We start from the raw sequence: 21,589 nt of genomic DNA, 5'->3' as shown, positions 1-21,589 counted from the left end.
TTAATCATAAGCTAAAAACAAAAATTGTATAGAATAAAATATTAACCAATTTGACTACAAAAAGCACTACTTTCTTGCTCCATATCTATAAGTCTATCAACAATACTACAGACACCGGGGTTTTTGCACCGAAATTTTGTACAGATCTACGTGTCCCCTGACTTAGACCATTCAACGCATTTGACATTATTAAACTTTTTCTAGTAAACGACCGTCCATAAAATATGGACGATTGTTCACTTACATGGACTCACGTCCATATTATATGGACAGGGGTCCATTTACTATGGACGGACGTCCCCATTTAAAGGACGCCCGTCCATCGATAAATGGAATAAAAAATATTAAAAAAAATTAGGGACGGTCGTTCATAGGTTATGGACAGTCGTCCATAAATATTAGACGGGCGTTCATAAATTTTGGACGGGCACCCGTAAATAAGGGATGTTCGTCCTCTTTTTAAAATATAAAAATTTTAAAAAAACTGGAATGGACGCCCGTCCATTGTGTAAGGATGGCCGTCCGTATGTAATGGACGCTCGTTCATAAGGAATGGAAGGCCGTCTTTTATTTTTGGATGGGCATCCCTACTCTAATTAAAAAACGTTTATGTTAAAAAATTTTGGGGAAAGTGTTTCAAAAAACAAATCAACTGCGGTCTTCTTCTTCTTCCTCCATCTGCGCTCTAGTTCATCGTCTTCTTCATCTCATATGCGCTCTGGTTCTTGGTCTTCCTCATCCCAGATCTAGAGAAGAACTAGAGCAACAAGGTATCATAGTGTCGTGGTGTTCACAAGTAGAGGTATTGTCAAACCTAGCGATAGGATGTTTTGTAACGCATTGTGGATGGAACTCAACGCTGGAGAGCTTAACGTGTGGTTCCCATAAAAGCTTCAAGTTGACTCCTCAGTTTATCAACAGCGGCATTTTTTTCTTCAAGCTGATATTTAGCCTTTGAGAGTTTCATTTGAGCTCTCTCTTCACGCAATACATCACCTAACTGCATCATTTCCCTTTCCTTCTCAACCTCTTCACGAACTACAGCAGATCCTCTCTTAAGTTTTGGGGCTCTTTGTTTCTACAGTTCTCTAATATTTTGAATGGTCGTTTGAGGTGCAGGGCAATGTGCTTGATTGACTTTGGGACGCAAGAGAATCAAGATGATGACAATAACCTGGTAAATTGTCAGGGGTCTACTTTGAGAAAGTTAGCTAGTACTCCCATTAGTGGAAGACTTAAACGCAAGTTGAGAGACTGTCAAACAAAGGCTAAACTCAACGGTAGAAAGAACTTTGAATTTTTGGCTTTCAGAGATCCTATTTTTTTTTATTGATCACCTTTCAAAAAGTCTTGTTTTTAAGCAGAAGTTCTCTAGCAGGAGTTCCTGGATCCCGACCTCAGGTATTCTTTATATGATCCTGAAGAAGTGTTTCTTGAATGGAGGTGTTGTAGGACACTCTATAGAGAAATGGGCGCCTTCTAAAGAAGAGGCAGACGAATAAAGATGGACTGACGTCCATCTTTATGGACGGCCGTCCATAAAATGTGGACGGTCGTCCATATTAACTGGACACCCGTCCATAAAATTTAGACAAGCGTCCATTATTTTTTTTTTAAAACAAAACAATTTTTTATGGATGGTCGTCCATTCCACTATGAATGACCGTCCAGGATGTATGGACGGCCGTCCGAAATCGTTGGACGGCCGTCCATTTATGTCAGTATTCAATCGTCCAATGTAGTGGCCTCCACGTGTTTCGGTGCAATTTTTCAGTGGATATAGCGTTTTTGTAAGTCTATAACCCATACTTTCTATTAATTTGTTGAAGAATCTGAGCAGATTCCTCCTTCCCCATTAATTCGACTTTGGTAACTTGTACAGCAAACAATTTCTTGAACTCTTCTTTCCCTGATAGTGTTTCTGCAACTTCTGTGATCTCAGCCTTCATGAACCCACAGACATAAGGATCAAGATTTAAACTTGAAATCGTGTCTTTAAAACAGAAATCGTAAAATGTTCTTGAAAGCAGTGTGTGAAAGCGTAAAGGGAATCTTTAATACAAAGCAGAATCCTAGACTAGTAATGTCTTCAAGAACAACATCAACTTCTTCCTCTGGTTGACACTTGAGAATATATCTTTCTTTAAGACGCAACTCTAAATTGATAAAACTTCTTCCTCTGTCTTTAGTGTTGGTTGGGTTTATTGAATTAGAATTGTAGAGCTTTGAAACACACTGAATTGCGATTAGAGACGTTGTGGTGGTGTTTTTGAGAGAGGTTGGTGACAGGGTATTTGCAAGTATACAAAATCGCACAAATAATAAAGCTCGAATAAACAAGTGTCGAATCCCAAGAGAACTACTTACCAAATACCAAACTAATATATTTTATTACTATTTGATAAAACAGAATTTTAAGAATGATTTAATGAAAAATAAAACAAACTAAAAACTAAAACAAGAGCATAATTGTATTAATATGTTAGTAAAAAGATATTAAACTTAGGGTACAGATTTCACAACAATTTAATCTTATGTATTGACAAATATTGCTAACCTAATCAAGCTTATTCTAAAAGTTAAATTCCCTCATATTTCACTAGCTTTCTCTCGATCAATTAGCAAATTAACTCTTAAGCAACAATCCAAAATATCTCTAAGTTGGATTCAGAAGTTAAAAGATTGTTAAGTTCTATAGAATTTACCAGAGCCTCATAGATCGTGGTAACCTATCTTTAGTGTTCGCTCAATCTATGATTTTATTAGCTTGGACTAATTAGGTTTCATCTCTCGATTTCAACCAAATCCATAAAATCATTCAACTCTCAGTCCTTTAAGAATTGAAAGCACTAAGTGCAATTATAAAACTTGATAAAAATTAACAACAAATAATTCAATGCATATTCATAAAATTGGGTTACATCTTAGCCCTAGACAATAAATTTAGTCCATACTTTAAGTAATAAAAACAATCATTGTATTAACAAATATGAGAGCAAGAAAGAAAAATAGAAAAACTTCTCTAATTTGTGAACCAAAACTCTTAAAATTCTAATCTCCAAAGAGTGGCTGCTCTTTTCTCCTTCTTCATCCCACTAAAAACTAATTAAAAACCCTTATTTATAGTGCTAGGGTTTAGAGGATAAGTAAGAAAGAATTAAACGCCTTAGGCAAGTCAGATTCGGACTAGGAAAATAAAACAACCCATCAGGCCCGCATTCAATTGTTGCAACGACAGAAACGGTTACTGCAGCGATCGTTCTTTCTGTCCCATAAGTCTAGAATCTTCAGAATTTTACAAAATAATCAACACGAACTTTGTAGTCCTCTGAATAAGCTTTCCAACACCACAAGATTCATTGAATTTCGATTTCCTCAAGTTATGATTAAAATATTGAGGCATGCTCATCTCGAAGAATTTCCAGGTTTTATGTCTCATCTTCAACGCATTATAACTTCCTCATTTCAATTCCGATTCTTGCATTGTTTGTTTCTACTTGTCACAATTTCTATCGACATCATTTTCTTCATTCAAATATCATTTATAACCTGAAAATACTCAAAATACACCCGTGGTCCTATAAAAGATATTTATGAAATAATTAACTTAAATTTCACAATTTAAATACATTTTCCCACAAATAATCTTTCCCACAAATAATCCAATTGAATCACTAACAAAACATGTATTTTCAAGCTCTTATCAGTTGGCTTTGTAAGAGACATTGGGACATAATGTTATTGAATGAGTGATGAGCTGAAATCAACTTAATTAAAGAACAAAAGTATTTATAAAGAGCAAATTGGATTCTCACTAGTAGAAGGATTAGGAAACCAATGTTTTGAAACTTGGCTCGGATCGACTGGTTCAACTGGTCAGACCGAGAACTGGAGCCTCAACTGGTTCGGGTCGAGCATAAACCTGGCCTGTGTCATTAGCTATAATGACTGGCTTGAGGTGAAACTTAGTAAAGTGGCCAAGTCTTGGTCTCGAACCGATTGGTCCAGACTGGGATTCAAAACATTGGTGCTCACAACTGAATAAATCTAAATTAATAAGAGTGAAATAAATATTTATGATATGTTTGTTTGTAGTTTTCTAATATCTGATTATAAGTATTAAGTGTTTGTTTTTACAAATTTTAAATATCTGAAAACTAGCATTTTTACATAGATATCCTTGGTAATGTTAAGTATGATATATATTTATACTTTGTATTACAAATTATAAATTTGATAAAATATGACGAATATATTTTAATTTTGCAAACAATTTGATTTAGTTTTTAGTTTTGTGTATCAACTATATCTGCTACAATAAATGTAAAATAAGAACCTAAATAAAATAGGTTAATAGAGATTCAATAATGATTTGCTTGCAGCTGAGTCATACAACCAGACAAAAATTGTACAAAATTTATATAAAATGACTACTTTGTCATTTGTTTTTTATTTAGTTGTATGATTCAGTTGTAAGTATAGTATTGCTCATAAAGATTAAGACTTTAAGGAGTATGATTGAAATTTAAAAATTAGAATGGGGATATTTTTGGAGAAGTCGAACTTCCAATAGTAAAAAGAGTTAAGTTTAACATTTTTTACTATTTACTGTTTATTTTTTTTTTTTTAATGATTGGAAGTGTCTGGGCCAGCTTGCGTACACTGGAATAAATCCCCTAGGACCTTAGAACTACTGGCTGGGTAAGAGCTCCAATGGTCACCCCTATTAGTAGCCAAGGTGAATCGAACTCAGGATCTCTTAAATAATATACTCAGAGAGTCTTAGTTGACCACTCGACCACTCAGTGGTGGTTTCTATTTACAATAAAACTACACTTACAATTTTTTCATACAAACTTTTTTATACAACCTTGAGGTGGTAGCTCGCGATTAGTCAGTTTGTATTTGGGCAGACGGGATCCACTGCGAGCTAACCAATCGTGAGCAGCCACATCAAGGTTATATGAAAAGATTGTACGAAAAAGTTGTATGTGTAATGCTACTCATAAATAAAAGCTCGATGTGGGACAAAATCTCTAAATTAATGGTAAAATTCCTTTACGCAGATGATATTATTATAATTCTTTTATGAAATGAAAATTTCTTTGACCTTTATTTCATAGATTGAATCTTTTAGCTTGGGAGAAAATTTAAAAAAGAAAAAAGAAAAAGAAAAATCTTTTGTCTATTACGGATTATAAGTAATACTATACATTTGAAGTTAATTTGTGATTTTTGAGTGACATTAACATATCATATCCATAGAAATTGAATAACCATCATGTATTCAATTTAATCCAATCCCACATACCAAAAAGAAAAAATTTAACCCCAAGGGATTGGTCTGATGATCAAGAAGGTTTGCTTCATTCGTTGATTTTCTGGGTTCAAACCACTTTGATATCACCTATTACATTTGTAGAACCCCAAGGATTAATTATGGTGCGCGTGAGCTTGCCCGGATACCTTGGTATCAAAAATAAAATTTCGCATTTACTCAGAGAAGACCCACTACAGGCTAACATATCACGTTTGTGAGAAAAAATTAATAAAAACGGTTTGTCAATATAGTATTACCTAGACAGATTGAACCGAAACAGCAACTAAATCCGACTACTAAACAAAATCTAATTCAATTGCAAAATAAACGTGCAGTGCTTAATATTTTGATCTATGACGAGAACCAATGTTCAAATGTAAATCACTTGTTTATAGGAAACAAAAACAAGAACCACAACAATTAATATATGAAACAATGTTGTATCAATTAAACTCCAACAATTTGTATAAAAATCCGAGCAGTTTCCTCCTTATCAATTCAACTTTGGTAACTTGTACAGCAAGCATCTTCTTGAACTCTTCTTTCCCCTTTGTTTTTGCCACTGTTTCCGCAACAACTTCTGTCATCTCACCACTCACGAACTCATAAACATAAGGATCCAGATTCAAACTCGAAACAATGTCTTTAATATACACCGTTCTTGCTTGCGGCGAAGGAAAGTGTAGAGGAATGCTCAATACGAAGCGGAATTCTGGACTAGTAATGTCTTCAAGAACAATTTCAACACCATCGTCTGATTGAAACTTCAGAATATATCTTTCTTTAACACGAACTTCAAAGGAGCCTGAAGGGTTTGAAGATGGGTCGGTATCGGTTTGTGCTCTTGAATTGGAATAGTAAAGCTTGCAAGCACAGTGAACTGCCATTAGAGACATTGTTGTGGTCAGTTATTTGAGAAAGAGAGACAGAGCTTGGTTTTACAGCAAAGAATGAAATGAAGAATGCATTTTGATGAGCTTAACGAGAAAGAATTTATAAAAGAAGAATTTGCAGAAGAATCAGTTTTAACTTTCTCCTATTCTTTGTAGGATAATAAAGCAACGTTCTGATTCTTGTTTAAGTTAAACTGAACTGTCTTGACAGTTGAATATATCATTGGAATCCCTTAAGTTTATAATAATACAAAATTACCCTCAAGTTTGTTATCAAGATCAGGGTAAGGGACTATATGTTGAATAAATAGATGAACGAGCTTGTACATTACTCCAGCATAAATTTCTATTTCTAAGAATTAATGCTATTAAATTTTAAAAATGAGTTTTGTTGTGCGATAAATTCGCACGAATTCACGCCACGTGTCGTTCTTTTAGGTTAACTTTATTTATAAGTTTGTTATTGCAATAGTATACAAGCTTACTTTTCATTAAAATTAGGGATTTGATTTTGATTAATATTTCGTAAGTTGTACTTGTGCACAGAAACAATACAAGAACAATGGACGAAATATTTACACTTAACATTTGAACCACTTTAAAAATTGTTTCCTTCTTGATTCTTTATTCATCCATCGATAGAACATTGAAATCGCAAGTTTTATACAAACTCCTACGTATTTCTCGTTGATGCAAATTGCTACATCAATAAGCTTAATTTAATTTAAATAGAATTTGAAAAGATAATGAACTCTTATCTACCTTCAAAATACCACTTTTAATATTTTTCTACTTGAAGTATTGTTATTCAGAGGATATTTTTTCTTAAAAACAGAAAGAAAAATTACACAAACTGCATTTGATACAATATAAGGGTGATATGGTGGTGGTAACTTGATTATGTTGAATTATTCAGTTGTGTTTTACATGGATTGCAATACTAAAATTAATTCCTTTTATTATCGGTTCTTTAAAATGTACTAGTTTTCCAAATCCTGTAGATTTAGTGTTCCTTTAGGAATCTTCCTTATCCTACCCACAAATAGAATATGAGAATTACTCAAGTTTACTAATCGTTGTAAAATTTGGAATCCAAGCTCTTGTTTATAAATATACTTTACTTCTTCACTTGATTTCACTTCATTATTCTTTACATCAACATTAAGTTTCATTCTCTTTCACAAACCCCAAGCTCTCTCCAATGTCTCTAATGGTAGTTCAATGTGCTTCAAATCTCTACAATTCCATTTCAAGAAACCCAGCCAACACCAACCCGTCTTCAAACCCTTCAGGCTCCTTTGAATTGCTTATTAAAGAAAGATATCTACTCAAGTGCAAACCCAAGGAAGATGATGTTGTTCTTCTTGAAGACATTACTAGTCCAGAGTTCCACTTTGTGTTGAACATTCCTTTACAGTTTCCTACTCCGCTTTCAAGAACTGTTTACATTAAAAACATGGTCTCCAGTTTGAATCTTGATCCTGATGTTGGTGAGTTCGTGAGGGCCGAGATGACAGAAATCGTTGCAGAAACAGTGGCAAAAAGTGAAGGGAAGGAAGAGTTCAAGATATTGCTTGCTGTACAAGTTACTAAAGTTGAATTGATGGGGAAGGAAGAAACTGCTCGGATTTTTAATGAAATTGATAGATAGATAGTGATAATATTCATTTATACTACTGTAAATTATTTCTTCTGAGAATTTAAACTATCATTTGAAATTATATGAGAACTTATTCTAAGAATCAAAATATTTTAGTGTTCTTCATATTATCACAAGTATTAGCATATAATTGGTAACTCCACCGAAGAAAAAGGAAACTTGATCAGAGAAGATAAGTATTCATTTTGTATTTGCAGGACAAATAGAATAGCAATTGCACACTCTTCATTCATATTTCAATTTCAGTTTTTACACAGTTTTCCCAACGCCGCGACAACAGAAAGAATATTAGTTAATAACGCAGGAGCTGCTATGGCCTTGTAATAAAGATTATACAGTATATAGTTAACATGATTTCAGAGAAGACAAAGCTAGTTCAAGGAATTTATCAAATCTTTGAAGTTGAACACCAGCCAATCAGCTTTTGCAGCAACGGCCTCACGAAGTTGTACACCGCCATAACAAATAAATATGTCAGCGCCTCCTGGTTGACGAGCCTAAATATAAAAAAGAACATGAAAATTAGAAAGGGAGGGAACTCCATGCTAAAGTATGCAGAAAATAGTACTATGAAAATTGCAGTTCTTTGTTTCACACACTCCGGTTTGAAAAAAAGTTAATAAAAAAATTCAACTACGGTCATCATAATTTTTGCCAACTATGTGGACAGACAGCAATTGATCATTTTAATTTTGTAGGTTCTGTTTCTGCTTTTTCAACACACCAAAGTGGTCCATTTAAGCCATAATTTCAGAAACATTGACCCGAAAATCAATCCATAGTGTGAGTGAAAAGAAATAAAAGAAAGAAAGAAACCAATATAAATATCAACCCTGATAGCAACATCCCCAACAATTTTAAGTTCACTTTTAAGAAGTTCAGATGAATTTGCTAACCTCAAGATCAGTAGCACCATCTCCAATCATGACTAGTGCCTTGTATCCATAAGCCTGAAACAACCAAATATTATTAACTTTGCTAGCAACAAATTCAGCAACCAGACATAAACAACACAGCTATGAGACTGACCTTCCTTATTTGTTGCACTGCAACGGCTTTTCCACCACTCCTTGAAGTAGGCTCGTTGGCGTCAAAACCCAGAAATTCTCCAGAACTCTTGAACAGCAGTTGATTAGCGAAAATATTTTCAGGTGGAATCCCAAGTACTGATGCAACAGGCTTCAAAGGAAAATACTCAATTAAGAATCTATGCAATAAGTCCTCAATTAGTCAGGTGCTGAAAGCTCAGACACAAATTGAGCAAAAAGTAAAAAAGAAAATTGCAATGACAGCAGTGCTGTCTAATTTATGTCCCTTGTCAACATAGAATGTATATGCTATATAAGAGTTCCACCTATACAAAACACGGCATGTGTTTCTTTACCATCCCAACTTTAGAAGATTGCAATTCAAGATCTCAAAATTTTAAAAAGCAGTTTTCTCAAATTTAGACATTCCAGACTTGAAAATCTTTAGCATGTTGCCTGGATTACACTATCTTCATTAAGACTTTGCCAATACAATATCTAATTATATTTGACAAGAGTAATTTCAAGTTTTAAAGACCCATTATCCAGTATTAACAATTACTACAACCATTTTCTCTAACTTCGTTTTTGAATAAAAGTTGTTTAGAAACAGCTAAGTGCAGAACAAATGAAAATCCTGATGAATGTTCAACAGAAACCTATTATCAGTTGCTTACATTGATCATTTGACGGAACCCTCCAGAGATCAGATAAACATTGATGTTATTAGCCTTCAGCTTCTTGACCAACTCGTCTATGCCAGGAGAAAGTCTAAACATTGAAAAAGAAAATAAATAGCATTATTTAACACTCATGAAAATACTATCATTCTTTTTGTTGCCAAAAAGAGAAAAAGGAAAGAACACAAGAAAATAAATAGTTGTAACAAGAATCACAAAATCATGTATCATCAAAGTAAAGAATAACCAAATAGCATGATAAGTTGGTGGATGATAAACATTCTAGAATGCCTCATCTATTTCCTAGTTCCTCCTTTTTAAAAGTATTCATGATTCAAAGAATGTTGAGACAGTATTATTAAGCAAAACTAGTCATAAAATCAGCCCTTACCCTCTTAAACTGCGAGACATAGGGTTTGAATGACGTAGTAAATGACTATTGCCCACTATAAAGGAAATTAAGGAAGAATGGCTGAAACTGAAAACTTTTACTTAAAAAACTTCAGCAACGCCACCACATAATACCTTAGTTGAGGATCGTAATAACTAGTTACATGATAAATTTACTGATAATACTTATTTTATTATGTAACAACAGAATGAAAAAGTGGGGCCAATCTAAAAGAAGAAAGATAGTAACATAAGCTACACTAGTTAGGTCATCTAAAAATATCGGCTTCACACATTAAATCTTGAAATAACAAGGGCCTTGCTGAAAAAGAAGTAAAGTGATGGTGCCTGGTTGTAAAAAGAATGGCATTAGTTGAAATAACAGCTGAAGGAAAACTTTTTTTAAAAATGATTGTGATATAGTTAATTAAGCAGACCAAGGTATTAAAATGAAACAAATTCGCTGGCATCAGCTATTCTAACAAGAATCAGTATAAAGATCAGCCTCACAGAAAGATCTTGATAATTAAAACAAAATATGAAAAATTTCCACATCAGCATTCTTAGTACCTAGCCATTAATTATTAAAAAGGAATTAAATGTTATCAGGAATATATCCTGTAACAGGAAAAAGAAAAGGGTCCTCTGATGCATAAAATTCCAAATGAAATCTTTTCGAGAATTCAAATATAAAGCAACGCATAATCCAGCAAACAAATTTCAAATTTGGCAACATAGAAGTGTAAGTAAAAAATGTGATTGTGGAGGAAAAAGAAAAAAGAAAGAAGAAGAATAACACATCCCAATGCAATGCAGAGATACGTTATGTTGCATGAACTGAAGGGAACAACTCTATGCCACAGGATGGTAATCTTTTCATGCAATACAAGGTACTAGAGCACTAAAGGAATTTGTATTCTAGCTCAAGTCTTCAACTTCCATGTAAAATACCATAAGCTAGTTAACCTAATCAAGCTGACCACCACAACATCCCCTACACAACCTGGGCTCCAACCCACGGACAAAGAAAAAAATGGCATTAACCAGGTTAATCAGCAGTAAACATACTTTGGGGGCCTCTTCTCAACAAAATCCTGAACTTGGGATGATGAAGGTTTGAACAAAGAAAGTCTGGCAGCTAAGGCCTCCTCAAAAGGAACAGAACCACCCATTGCCCTGCAAAATAAAAAAATTGAAGTCAGTATGAACACCCAAGAATATCAATCATGAATCATCTGCAACAAACAAAAGGAACCCCCAACCTTGCAGTCCATTCAGCAACAGCCTTTCCTGCTCCACAAAATTCTGCAAGTTCATCAATGCCCTCATCTAGGCATACCGTGCTATCCACATCAAAGCACACCGCATCAGTCTTTCTCCACAAATCAAGAACCTCTATAAATTTAAGAAAGCAACCATCAACAAAAGTAAAACAATCTTGCAATATCAACCACCACAACACACTTTTTTTATTTAAATTTAAGGAACTAGAAACCTGTAACATGATATAGAATGCTAAGCTTCTGGGTGAGCCAATTGGGTTTATAAATTCTTTGAACAATACTATGTTAAATTCCACAAGAATGCCATTCTTTTTCTTCGTACTCAAACCAAAATATCAAACAATTGAAACGTATAGAATATATTTCATAAGGAACTGATGATAACCTTGGGAAGGCAGTGTGTTATTGAAGCGATTCAATGTTGAGGCTTCTACTGGTTGAACCGAAGCAGCAACTGAAGTGAATGATTTAGGATGATTATTCATAAAAGAAATTCGACTTCTATTCAAATTCTTAGTCAATTGCAATGAAAACGGGGGAACAGAAAGATAGTGCTGTTGCCTATACTGAGGACCAATTGAGGTAGTACGTGAATTCACCAATCCTTCCATCAAAATATCTGCCTCCCATAAATCAAAAATGAAAATGAGAAATCTTCTAAAATCAAATGATTTGAGTACAAACTATCCAATAAAAAACAATCTACATAAACTAAAACACAACAGCTTATATATCAGAAACAAAAAAAAACAAAACCAACAATTAACACATAAACGTAAACATATAAAATAGAACCAAAAGCAATATGAATTTGGTGACTCATTCATAATTCACACTCGTTCTAAATCTATGAGAAATGCTATAATGTAGAAAAACACACATATCCTCTATTTGACAGCTAAGAAAGCCATAGAAAAGAAAAGAAAATGGGACCAAAGAAAAAGATAGTTTTAGTCATTCTAGGCCCTGAAAAGAACAACCCAGAAAGAAAAATCAATTCCATTTCTATTGCCAACGTTTTCTCACGAACCAAACAACAGCAACAGAACAAAAAAGCGGCCAAACCATTTACACATAAAGCCGAAACGAAAAGGAAAAAAAAATTTTAAAATTTAGAAGAAAGAAAAAGATTATTACCACTTCGTACGCAAGCCAAGATCTGTTAATGTTAAAATAGTAGTTGGTGTTGTAAGCTTAGATCTGCTTCTGCTATTTCTCGCAACTGAAGATTCGCTTTACTTTGCGTTGCAGCTTCTCCTATGTTTGGTGAAAACTTGCAAAGATCCCACCTTTATATTAATGGAGAGTGTTTATTGTATGTGTAGTAAAATTTTAAAAGAGTGCCTCCAAGAAGATGGTATTTGCGCAGTGCGAATTTAAATATTACTAATTACACCAAATATTTACTTTTTTTGCACACATACCCATGGGGTTGGTAAGGTTAGAGATAACTACTCGAGTAGTGTAATTTTTTACGGTCCTTATAATTTGGATTAATTGTAAAAAACTCTGATAAAGTTTGAATTTATTTAAAAAAACTCTAGTCCCTATCATTAGTAGCCCTTTTTAGTATTATTTTTTTTTCTTTTTAAATAAATATATTTTGATAATTTATTAATCCCTAATGCTATAAATAACGCAATACTTATTTTATGTCATTTTCTTCTTCTTTTTTTGTTTTGTTAATATCTTTTTATTTTTTGGTGATTGAGAGTGTCCGAACCAGTTTGTGTGCATCTCAACTAATCCTCTAAAGTCTTGAAGTTGACGACCAGGTAAACCCCTCAGTGGTCACCACTATTAGGACCCCTCAACTAATTTTTCAGGGTCTTGAAGTTGACGACTAAGTAAACCCTTTAGTGATCATCGCTATTAGTGCCTGTGGACACTTGAACTCAAAAGCTCGCGAAGCTTTTTTTGCTCTTTTACCGTGGGTACCCACTAATGGTTATTTTTTTAATATCTTTCCATCACGTTTCCTCCATAGTCCAAATTGAATCATAATTTATAACCCAAACTATAATGATGATGGGTTTTATCTTTTTATGGGAAAATGTTAGAAAAATAAAATTTTTACAAAATTATAACTTTAAAAAGGACAAAAAGATGCTAGAGATGGTGAGATTTAACATTTTGTAAGGATAAAAATGGTATTGGATAAGTACATAATATTTTATAATTTTATATTATCTTAAAAGTTTTAGTTTAAAAAATACCCTTATATTAAAATAATAATTAAAAAAAATTGTAATGATTAAAAAAGAAAAAGGGAAGGGGGGGAGAATGTATTAGGGTTTTCGCCAGTAGCGGGTCCAGGAATTTCACTTGATGGGGGCAAAAAATAAACAAAAAAAATTTGTAAGGGCAAAATGTCAAAGTCTTATAGGGGGTAAAATACAACTAAATATAAATATTTATACCATCGAAGTTTTTTAAAGTTTGAGTGGGGGCCATGGTCCCCACTCGTCATTAAGTAAATCTGCCACTGGTTTTCGCTCATGTCAGATAGTAGCATACAACCTCAAGGGATGGCCTGACAGTTAAAGAGATTTGTTTACTTTCCTGAGTTCTTGGGTTCAAACCTTGAGGCTACTTATCACCATAACATTATAGATTATCTAGTCCTTTAGATTTATAGGGTATTCAATGAATCTTGGAGATTAATTGAGATACACGTAAATTGATCCGAATACCCTGATTATTATATATATTCGCGCCATACATCTCATAAACAGATAGTTCAGAGGGCAATTCCTCTATAGATGCATTAATCAGTGTACCATTGCCTTTGGAACTTTTGTTTCACTAGCCAAGCTTTTGTCTCTCTAATTTGCATAGGTATAAGGTAAAGGTCCTAAGTCTTTCACCGCTACTTTGCACCTAGTTTGTCACCAACGGCGGTGGCCTACCATAAGTGGCTAATTTTTATTTTTTTATTTTTTATTTATTTTTTTTTTATACCTTTCAATTTTTACTTATTTTTTAGTTTGGTTTTTTTATTATTTCCGGTTTTTTATTTTTTAAATTCCTTGGTTTAATTAAATTATTTTTTAATTTAGCTGGTTTTTTTTTTTCACTTTTTCTTATAGTTGTATTTTTTTAAATATATTTTCTGTAAATATTAGTATATAGATATTTAAGGGTGCATTTGGTTTATTATTTTGGATATGATTTTGGGAATAATATTGGGTAGTTGAATAGGAGAGTATTACGAGGTAAAATTTAAAAATTTATAAAAAAAACCCATAGGTTTGCTAATTTAATTAAACACCCCAACATATAAAATGACAAAAACACCCCACCACCCGCAGTGTCAGATTCCTGCCACCACTGCCAGAATTTAGCCGAAAAATTGTGTTACGACACAGACCGGTCAGATCTGTGTCGTAACGTGTCGATATGACATTTTCCAGCCAGATCTACCATGTATCTGGCCGAAAAAGGCCAGACGTGGCCGTCGACAGCCGAAAAAGGCCAAAGAAGTCCATTTTTGGCCATCAGCGATAACCAAAGATATGGCCGTCGTTGACCGTCAACGACTACTATTCAGTGAACTACCGGCAAGTTCTGGTCGTGGTGTAGGTCGTTTTACATATTCCGGTTACCACCGACGGTGGTTGCCGGAATCTGGCAAATATGGGTTGATGGAGGTGTTTTTGTTAATTTTTAAACTTTTTTTGTGGGGGTATTTAATGAAATTAATAAACCTAAGTGGTCTAAAAGTAATTAAAAAAATATAGTAATATTTCTGGAATAATGTGCCAAACAATATTTGGAGAATAGAATTGGGAATATGGGTAGAAATAGGGAGGAAACGCACCCTAAATCTTTTAATTATATTCGTTAGATTTAACGGTAACAAACAAATGTTTTGTCCCTTTTAAGTTATTTTAAAACTTGTGTCTTTTTTTTAATTTCACAAAATATTATTTTCAAATCGAAAATTTCCCAAAACTTAAAACAATAATTAGTATATTAATTAAATACTATTTAAAGAAATTTACACATGGCAACTTATTATTTAAAATTTATTTATGTGTTTTACATGAAGATGACAAAAATATCACAAACTCTCAAATTAATGGTGCTCAATTAATGTCAATTTCAGCTACCTTATTATTTGTGTATAACTTCAAAGAAGAAGAAGACTTTGATATATAAGATTTGATGCAGGGAGAGTAGATTAAGAATAATAATACTTATTCCAAATTTCATATCTCAAATGATTCGTCACCTTATATGGTTTTGAGATATTATTTAATGGATCATTATTTTTATTTACGTGTCAATATAATATATGATGACATTTATGTTGAGACGTGAGATTTGGGGAGAAAAACATTTTCCCACCCAAGGTTTGGTGAAACGACACTATCCACACTATCCCACACACCAAGTTTTAAAACGATACTTTTCCACTCATCCATTCATTAGTAAAATATGTTAACTGACATAATCTAGTAAGTATAAAGAAGAAAATACCCTTATTGTTTGAATCCAAATTCAAATCCATACCCAACGATTCGGTCGGAATCACATCCAGTGATTATGGTAGAATTGCACTTGGTCAGGCACGAATTAGTCAAAATTGCACCCAGCCTTCTCACACACCTAGCCTTCTCACACAAAATCTCCACTTTTATCCAAATCAACACACAACAACATCATCCAAATAAAAGAAAAATTAAAAAACTAGAAGAAAAAAATAGTTGGCCGAAATTGCACCTAACAATTTCAGTAGATTCGCACCTGGCGTGTGCAATTTCGGCCTAATCACACCTGACCAAATGCGAATTAGTCGGAATCACACCTAGCCTTCTCACCACAATCTTCTCACACAAATCAATGCACAAAATCTTCTCACACCAATTGGCTGGAATCGCACCCTACCAAATCAACACAAATCTGGTGCAATTTCGTTTTCACCATCCCTTCTTCAATCCCATCAATTTCCCCAACAATTAAATACACAAAAAACAACCCATTATCCCAAATAACAACAATATGACACCAAATCAAGGTTTGAATTTGGTCATATCGCACCAAGCTGATTGCGATTCTGGCCAATTGGTGGGGTGAAGGATTTTGGGGCGTTGGGGTGGGGAAGAAAGCAAAAGGGTTTGAATTCAAGGTTTCTATTTTTTTTCTTCCCTAAGTTTATATACAGGGGATAAAATGACATAATTAACTTTGACTATTTTTTAAATTTACCATTATGTCCTTCTTCAATTAAAGTTAACAAACAATGAGTGGGAAAATATCGTTTTGAAACTCGGTAGTGTGGGAAAGGGTTGTTTCACCAAACGTTGGGTGGAAAATGTTGTTCTCCCTGAAATTTGAGATAAATTTTGGGATAAGTAATATATTGATATTAGATCATTAATTAATAAAAAATTAATGTTAATTTTATTCGAAAGGCAAAAGAGTTCCCATATTTAGACATTAATTATCAATAACTAACAGCAGTGTATCCCTAGCCCTTTCTCTCACTTAACTCCAATTTTCTTCATTATAAAACAAAGACCAGAAGCTTTCAACAGTACCTATCCATGCATGGAATAATCTGCAGAGACACGCCCAGAAAATTTAATTAATTTATAAAGGGTTACATTAATTCAAACCAAAAACAGCTCATTACCCGAATGAGCAAGAAAGAGTTTTGACCATTTTCATGAATTATTCCCCCCTAGCTATCTTCTACCTGCTCTCTCACTTTACCTTCTCTCTCGGTTTCTAACAAAACCATAGCTACTTATCTTTTATTATTTCTTATCTACCAGACCAAATTCATTTTACTTAATTAACCATTCTTTTTCCAGAACACTCAACCACTCAACTATACTCTTCACAAATAATATACCTATCACCAAACAGAGAAAAAATGCATTATTGAAGAAAAAAAAATGCATGCGGAGTTGGAAGCAGAGCGAGAACATTATGATGATGATCATTCAGCTCTTTCAACTTCCTCTTCGTTTTCTTCTACTTCTTCCTCTTGCAGTGTCCCTTTCTCTTTCTCTCCGGCTCTAACAGCGGGACCGCCATGGAGACACGTGGAGCCTAATGGGGATCAGGATCACTACTCTTCAGTGGCCGGGTTCGGTGTCACTGGACTCACTTTTACAGAGCTCGACTGGACCACCGTTGAACACCGTTTCGACCGCCTTGCTTCAACCCGGAATGTGCCTGAACCCGTGGTCAAATGGTCGGATTTTGGTTACTGCGTAGGTAAGCCAGAGTGTCAGGAAATGAATGTTAAATTGTCGGCACAAAAGCGGCACCGTCTTCCAGGGGAATGTAACGTATGCCTCAAGAAGATCAGCCTGATTTTTCTTGACACCTTGTCATCTAAAACATTACAATATGAATTTTTTTTATTAATAAATGTAAATTAAATAGCATGTAATTTTTATTCATGTTGCAGGGATACAAAGATCACCAGAAATTTCTAATGAAATTCTGAAGGCATTAAGAGGAAGAAGAGAGTGTAAAGTTGATATTACAAAGAAGGAACTTCATCGCTACTGGCTTCGCATGACTGACCCTTCTATAAACTATAGAATACAATTATTCTTTGACATGTAATTAATCACCATGGACCTCCATTTTGTTTTATAATTTGAATCATTTTGTTAAATCTTTTCTGATTGAAGTTTAATATTATGCTTCAGGATTGATAGAAATATGGATGGAAGAATCACAGAAGTGGATATTAAGCAGGTTGGTTGAACAAATCCTGAAAATGTTTGTTTCTTTCATTGATGCTAATAACTCTGTTGGCAAAATTTTGCAGACAATTTTGATGAGTGCTACTGCAAATAAGTTGTCAGTAACTCATGAGGAAGCAGAAGAACATGCCGGTTTAGTTATGGAAGCACTTGACACTCATCATCATAATCAAGGCTATCTTCAGGTGTCGGATTTACACTTCATTATAATGAAATGAATTTCCCTGAGCGGATTAATTGATAAGGTAATTAAATGAACCATTTTGCAGGCACCACAGCTGGAAAGTTTGTTCGAACTAAGTATGCCACAAGGCTCATCCTATGCTAGTAATGTTCAGCATCAGAATGGCTTGTATCAAGAACCAATTTCAAGAGCTGAAATCATGTTTCGATCTTACTGGCGCCGCGGATGGATAATCTTGTTCTGGTTGATGATTTGCGTTGCACTTTTTGCCTGGAAATTCATTCAATATAGTCACAGAACAGCATTCCAAGTCATGGGTTACTGCCTCTCCACTGCAAAAGGAGCTGCAGAAACCTTAAAATTCAACATGGCTATAATTTTGCTCCCTGTTTGCCGGAATTCCATCACCTGGCTCCGCAAGAACCGTCGCATAAGCTCAGTTATTCCGTTTAATGACAACATCAACTTCCACAAGGTAATGTAGCTTGTAAATTGTCCTAGTGAAGAGTTTTTTGCTTGCATTGACATCAATTTTGTTTGCTCTTTTTTTGGGTATAGTTGATTGCAGGAGGAATAGTAGTGGGTGTGATTTTACATGGGGGAACACATCTGGCTTGTGATTTCCCAAGAATCAGTGGCTCTGACAGCTCAATTTTCCGGCAAACTATAGCAGCGAGTTTCGGGTACCATCAGCCGTCATACATCCAGATTTTGGCCACAACAGAGGTTGCAACAGGAATTGCTATGGTTGTCCTAATGAGCATTGCATTTTCACTGGCAACAAAATGGCCTCGCCGGCAGTCACCTTCACTACCAAGATCTGTCAGACAAGTCACTGGATACAATACATTTTGGTACTCTCACCACCTCTTCATTTTTGTGTATGCCTTGCTCATTGTTCACTCCATGTTCCTGTTTCTAACCAGCAATGTAACCGAGAAAACGGTGAGCCTGCATCTGCCAACTTCCATGTTTGCAGCATCAAATTGATTGAGTCATACTGATTATGATTAAAAATTTTATGGAAAAATCTTCTTGCGTAGACGTGGATTTACATTGCGATTCCAGTTTTACTGTATGCTGGGGAACGGATTTTTCGAGCTGTAAGATCAAGATTTTATGAGATTGAAGTCTTGAAGGTGTTTTATCATTACAAACTATTATAAGAAGAAAGAGTTCCGATAAAAAAATTCATATTTGACACTACGAAATTCTAAAATCTTTGCATATCCAGGTAAGTTTTTATCCAGGAAAAGTGTTGTCTCTCAAATTGAACAAACCAAAAGGGTTCAATCACAAGGGTGGGATGTATACATTTCTTCAGTGCCCGCAAATTTCACCCTTTGAATGGTAATTAACCTGACAAACCAAACTTTTTTTGATGATCATAAAGTCTAAACTCTAATTAGATTTATAAATTTTGTTGCTTTTCTCTTCCTTTTTCAGGCACCCATTTTCACTTACTTCTGGACCAGCAGACGATCACTTAAGTGTACATATCAGAGCTCTTGGAGACTGGAGTTATCAGCTATACAGTCTCTTCCAAGAGGTAAAATTTGGTTAAGGGAAGAACCGCATTCCGATTTTTCGAACCCCACATATTAGTTGAGAATCAACATTTTTTTTTTTTTTTTTTTATCAGGCAGTCTTAACTGGAGCAAAGGAGTTACCAAAAATTTACATTGATGGACCATATGGTGCTGCATCTCAAGACTACATCAAGTATGACATTGTCATACTCATCGGCCTTGGCATCGGAGCCACACCTTTCATTAGCATCCTCAAAGATATAGCTAATGGTCTCCAGAACACACAGCTTGATCAAGTAAAATTCTTGTTTCAGTATGCATCAAAAAGGTCAGAAGGAAACTGCCCTGTATATTGTAGCCATTTGACAAAGTATCTGTTGGAGTTTATGCAGGTTTGTAGCAGCCAAAAGGGTCCATTAAAAGCCTATCTTTACTGGGTTACAAGAGAGCAAAGCTCCTTTGACTGGTTTAGAGATATCATGAAAGAAATATCAAAACCAAACCTGAAGCAGGTACATGTTCAGATAAGCAGATACCCTTGTGAATTTCACCGCAAAATGTGATAATTGTAACCATTTTGTTTGCTCTGGCTGTTTGTGTAGTCTGTCATAGAGATACACAACTTTTTAACCAGCATTTACCAGGAGGGCAACGTGCGGTCAGCTTTGATAAGTATAATTCAAGCTTTGTATTATCGCAAAACTGGAATCGACATTGTCTCCAGAACACCAGTAAGTGTCGTTCTAGTTCATAGTTTACCAGTAGTAATGCTCATTATGGCAAAATTGATAACAGCATTTCTGGGGAAAGTCACCTTAATATTAGAAAATTTGATGTCTTCATTATGTAAAACAAGCATTATAATCTGTGGAGCTTTCAGGTACGCACACATTTTGCTCGACCAAATTGGTTAAATGTCTTCTCAAAATTGGCACGAAAGCATAGAGGAGCACGGATTGGTGAGATTTCAATAAATTTTCTTTTATACATCTTAATAGGATCAAGAAATTCAACATTCAGTTTTTCACCATATCAAAAATTCCTATATTGAAATTTCAATTAACCTCTTTGAAAAACCTAAAACTTAATCCAAAAGTGACATAAAAGGAGAATTTGTGATGAGGTTTAGATGATATGGTTACATACACATATCAAACAGTTTCTGCCAACACCGGTATCAACATGGGTGAGTCTTGAGGTTTCTCTTTATCAACTTTCTTTTAAAAATAATAACAACAATAATTTTTTTTTTTTTTTTTTTTTTGGTGACAATTGCATACTTAAAATGTGGTTTTGGTTGTGATAGGGGTATTCTACTGTGGACCATCAGGATTGGCAAGAGAGTTGGCGAGGTTGTGCACCAAATTCTCAACCAAAACCAATACAAGATTTGTGTTTCACAAAGAGAATTATTAGATGTATTTTTCTATTACTGATGCTTTACTGCCAACTCCATATTAGGAAATGGCATAACTACCTCTTAGCTTTTTTTGTACCTACTATCATCCCTCTTTTTCTTTATAGTGTTTGTGATGAAAGCATTGAGAAGTAACTTCTTCTTGCTTCTCCAGGCAAACCAAATTCAATTAGCAAACAAATCTTCAGTTAGAAATTGTACTATATTCTCATTTCATAGCTTTAAACAATTGATGATGCAATACTTACAGACTTCTATATCCTGGCTAAAAGTCAGTTACCAAATTTTGCCTCTTTCTGTCCCTGGGAATTGGTATTACTGTTAGTTAAATGGTATACTTCCATTGATATATGATACCCTAGAAATATTACTGAAATGTGGCATCCAATCACTCACACCAAGCAATTGAAATTGCCTACGATAAAACCTAATATTGAATCAACCTGATAACCCCTTGCTAGCATGATGAGGTTCTAT

The 21,589-nt window shown here is 34.4% G+C and overlaps 2 protein-coding genes across 2 annotated transcripts; one reads left to right on the top strand and one right to left on the bottom strand.

The window, feature by feature from the left end:
* Positions 1–8,179: 8,179 nt before the first annotated feature.
* On the bottom strand, positions 8,180–12,542 carry LOC116111689 (phosphoserine phosphatase, chloroplastic-like). Its single transcript, XM_031397833.1, has 8 exons — positions 12,392–12,542; positions 11,640–11,873; positions 11,234–11,366; positions 11,040–11,147; positions 9,579–9,672; positions 8,903–9,052; positions 8,770–8,823; positions 8,180–8,370 (listed from the first exon to the last, which is right to left on the bottom strand). Exons 2-8 carry the CDS (start codon positions 11,863–11,865, stop codon positions 8,245–8,247), a joined length of 891 nt encoding a protein of 296 aa, XP_031253693.1. The 5' UTR covers positions 11,866–11,873; positions 12,392–12,542; the 3' UTR covers positions 8,180–8,244.
* Positions 12,543–17,152: 4,610 nt separating this feature from the next.
* Positions 17,153–21,372, top strand: LOC116111688 (respiratory burst oxidase homolog protein A-like). The gene is made up of 14 exons (XM_031397832.1): positions 17,153–17,482; positions 17,679–17,835; positions 17,926–17,974; positions 18,048–18,167; positions 18,252–18,641; positions 18,725–19,111; positions 19,210–19,305; positions 19,401–19,516; positions 19,613–19,715; positions 19,809–19,991; positions 20,088–20,207; positions 20,298–20,426; positions 20,576–20,654; positions 21,002–21,372. The coding sequence occupies exons 1-14, from the start codon at positions 17,158–17,160 to the stop codon at positions 21,109–21,111; spliced, it is 2,364 nt and encodes a 787-aa protein (XP_031253692.1). The 5' UTR covers positions 17,153–17,157; the 3' UTR covers positions 21,112–21,372.
* The last annotated feature ends 217 nt before the right edge of the window (positions 21,373–21,589 follow it).

Source organism: Pistacia vera, unplaced genomic scaffold (genome assembly GCF_008641045.1).
Source record: "Pistacia vera cultivar Batoury unplaced genomic scaffold, PisVer_v2 Contig649, whole genome shotgun sequence".
Taxonomy (NCBI): Eukaryota; Viridiplantae; Streptophyta; class Magnoliopsida; order Sapindales; family Anacardiaceae; genus Pistacia; species Pistacia vera.
This window is presented reverse-complemented; position numbering and strand designations above follow the sequence as displayed.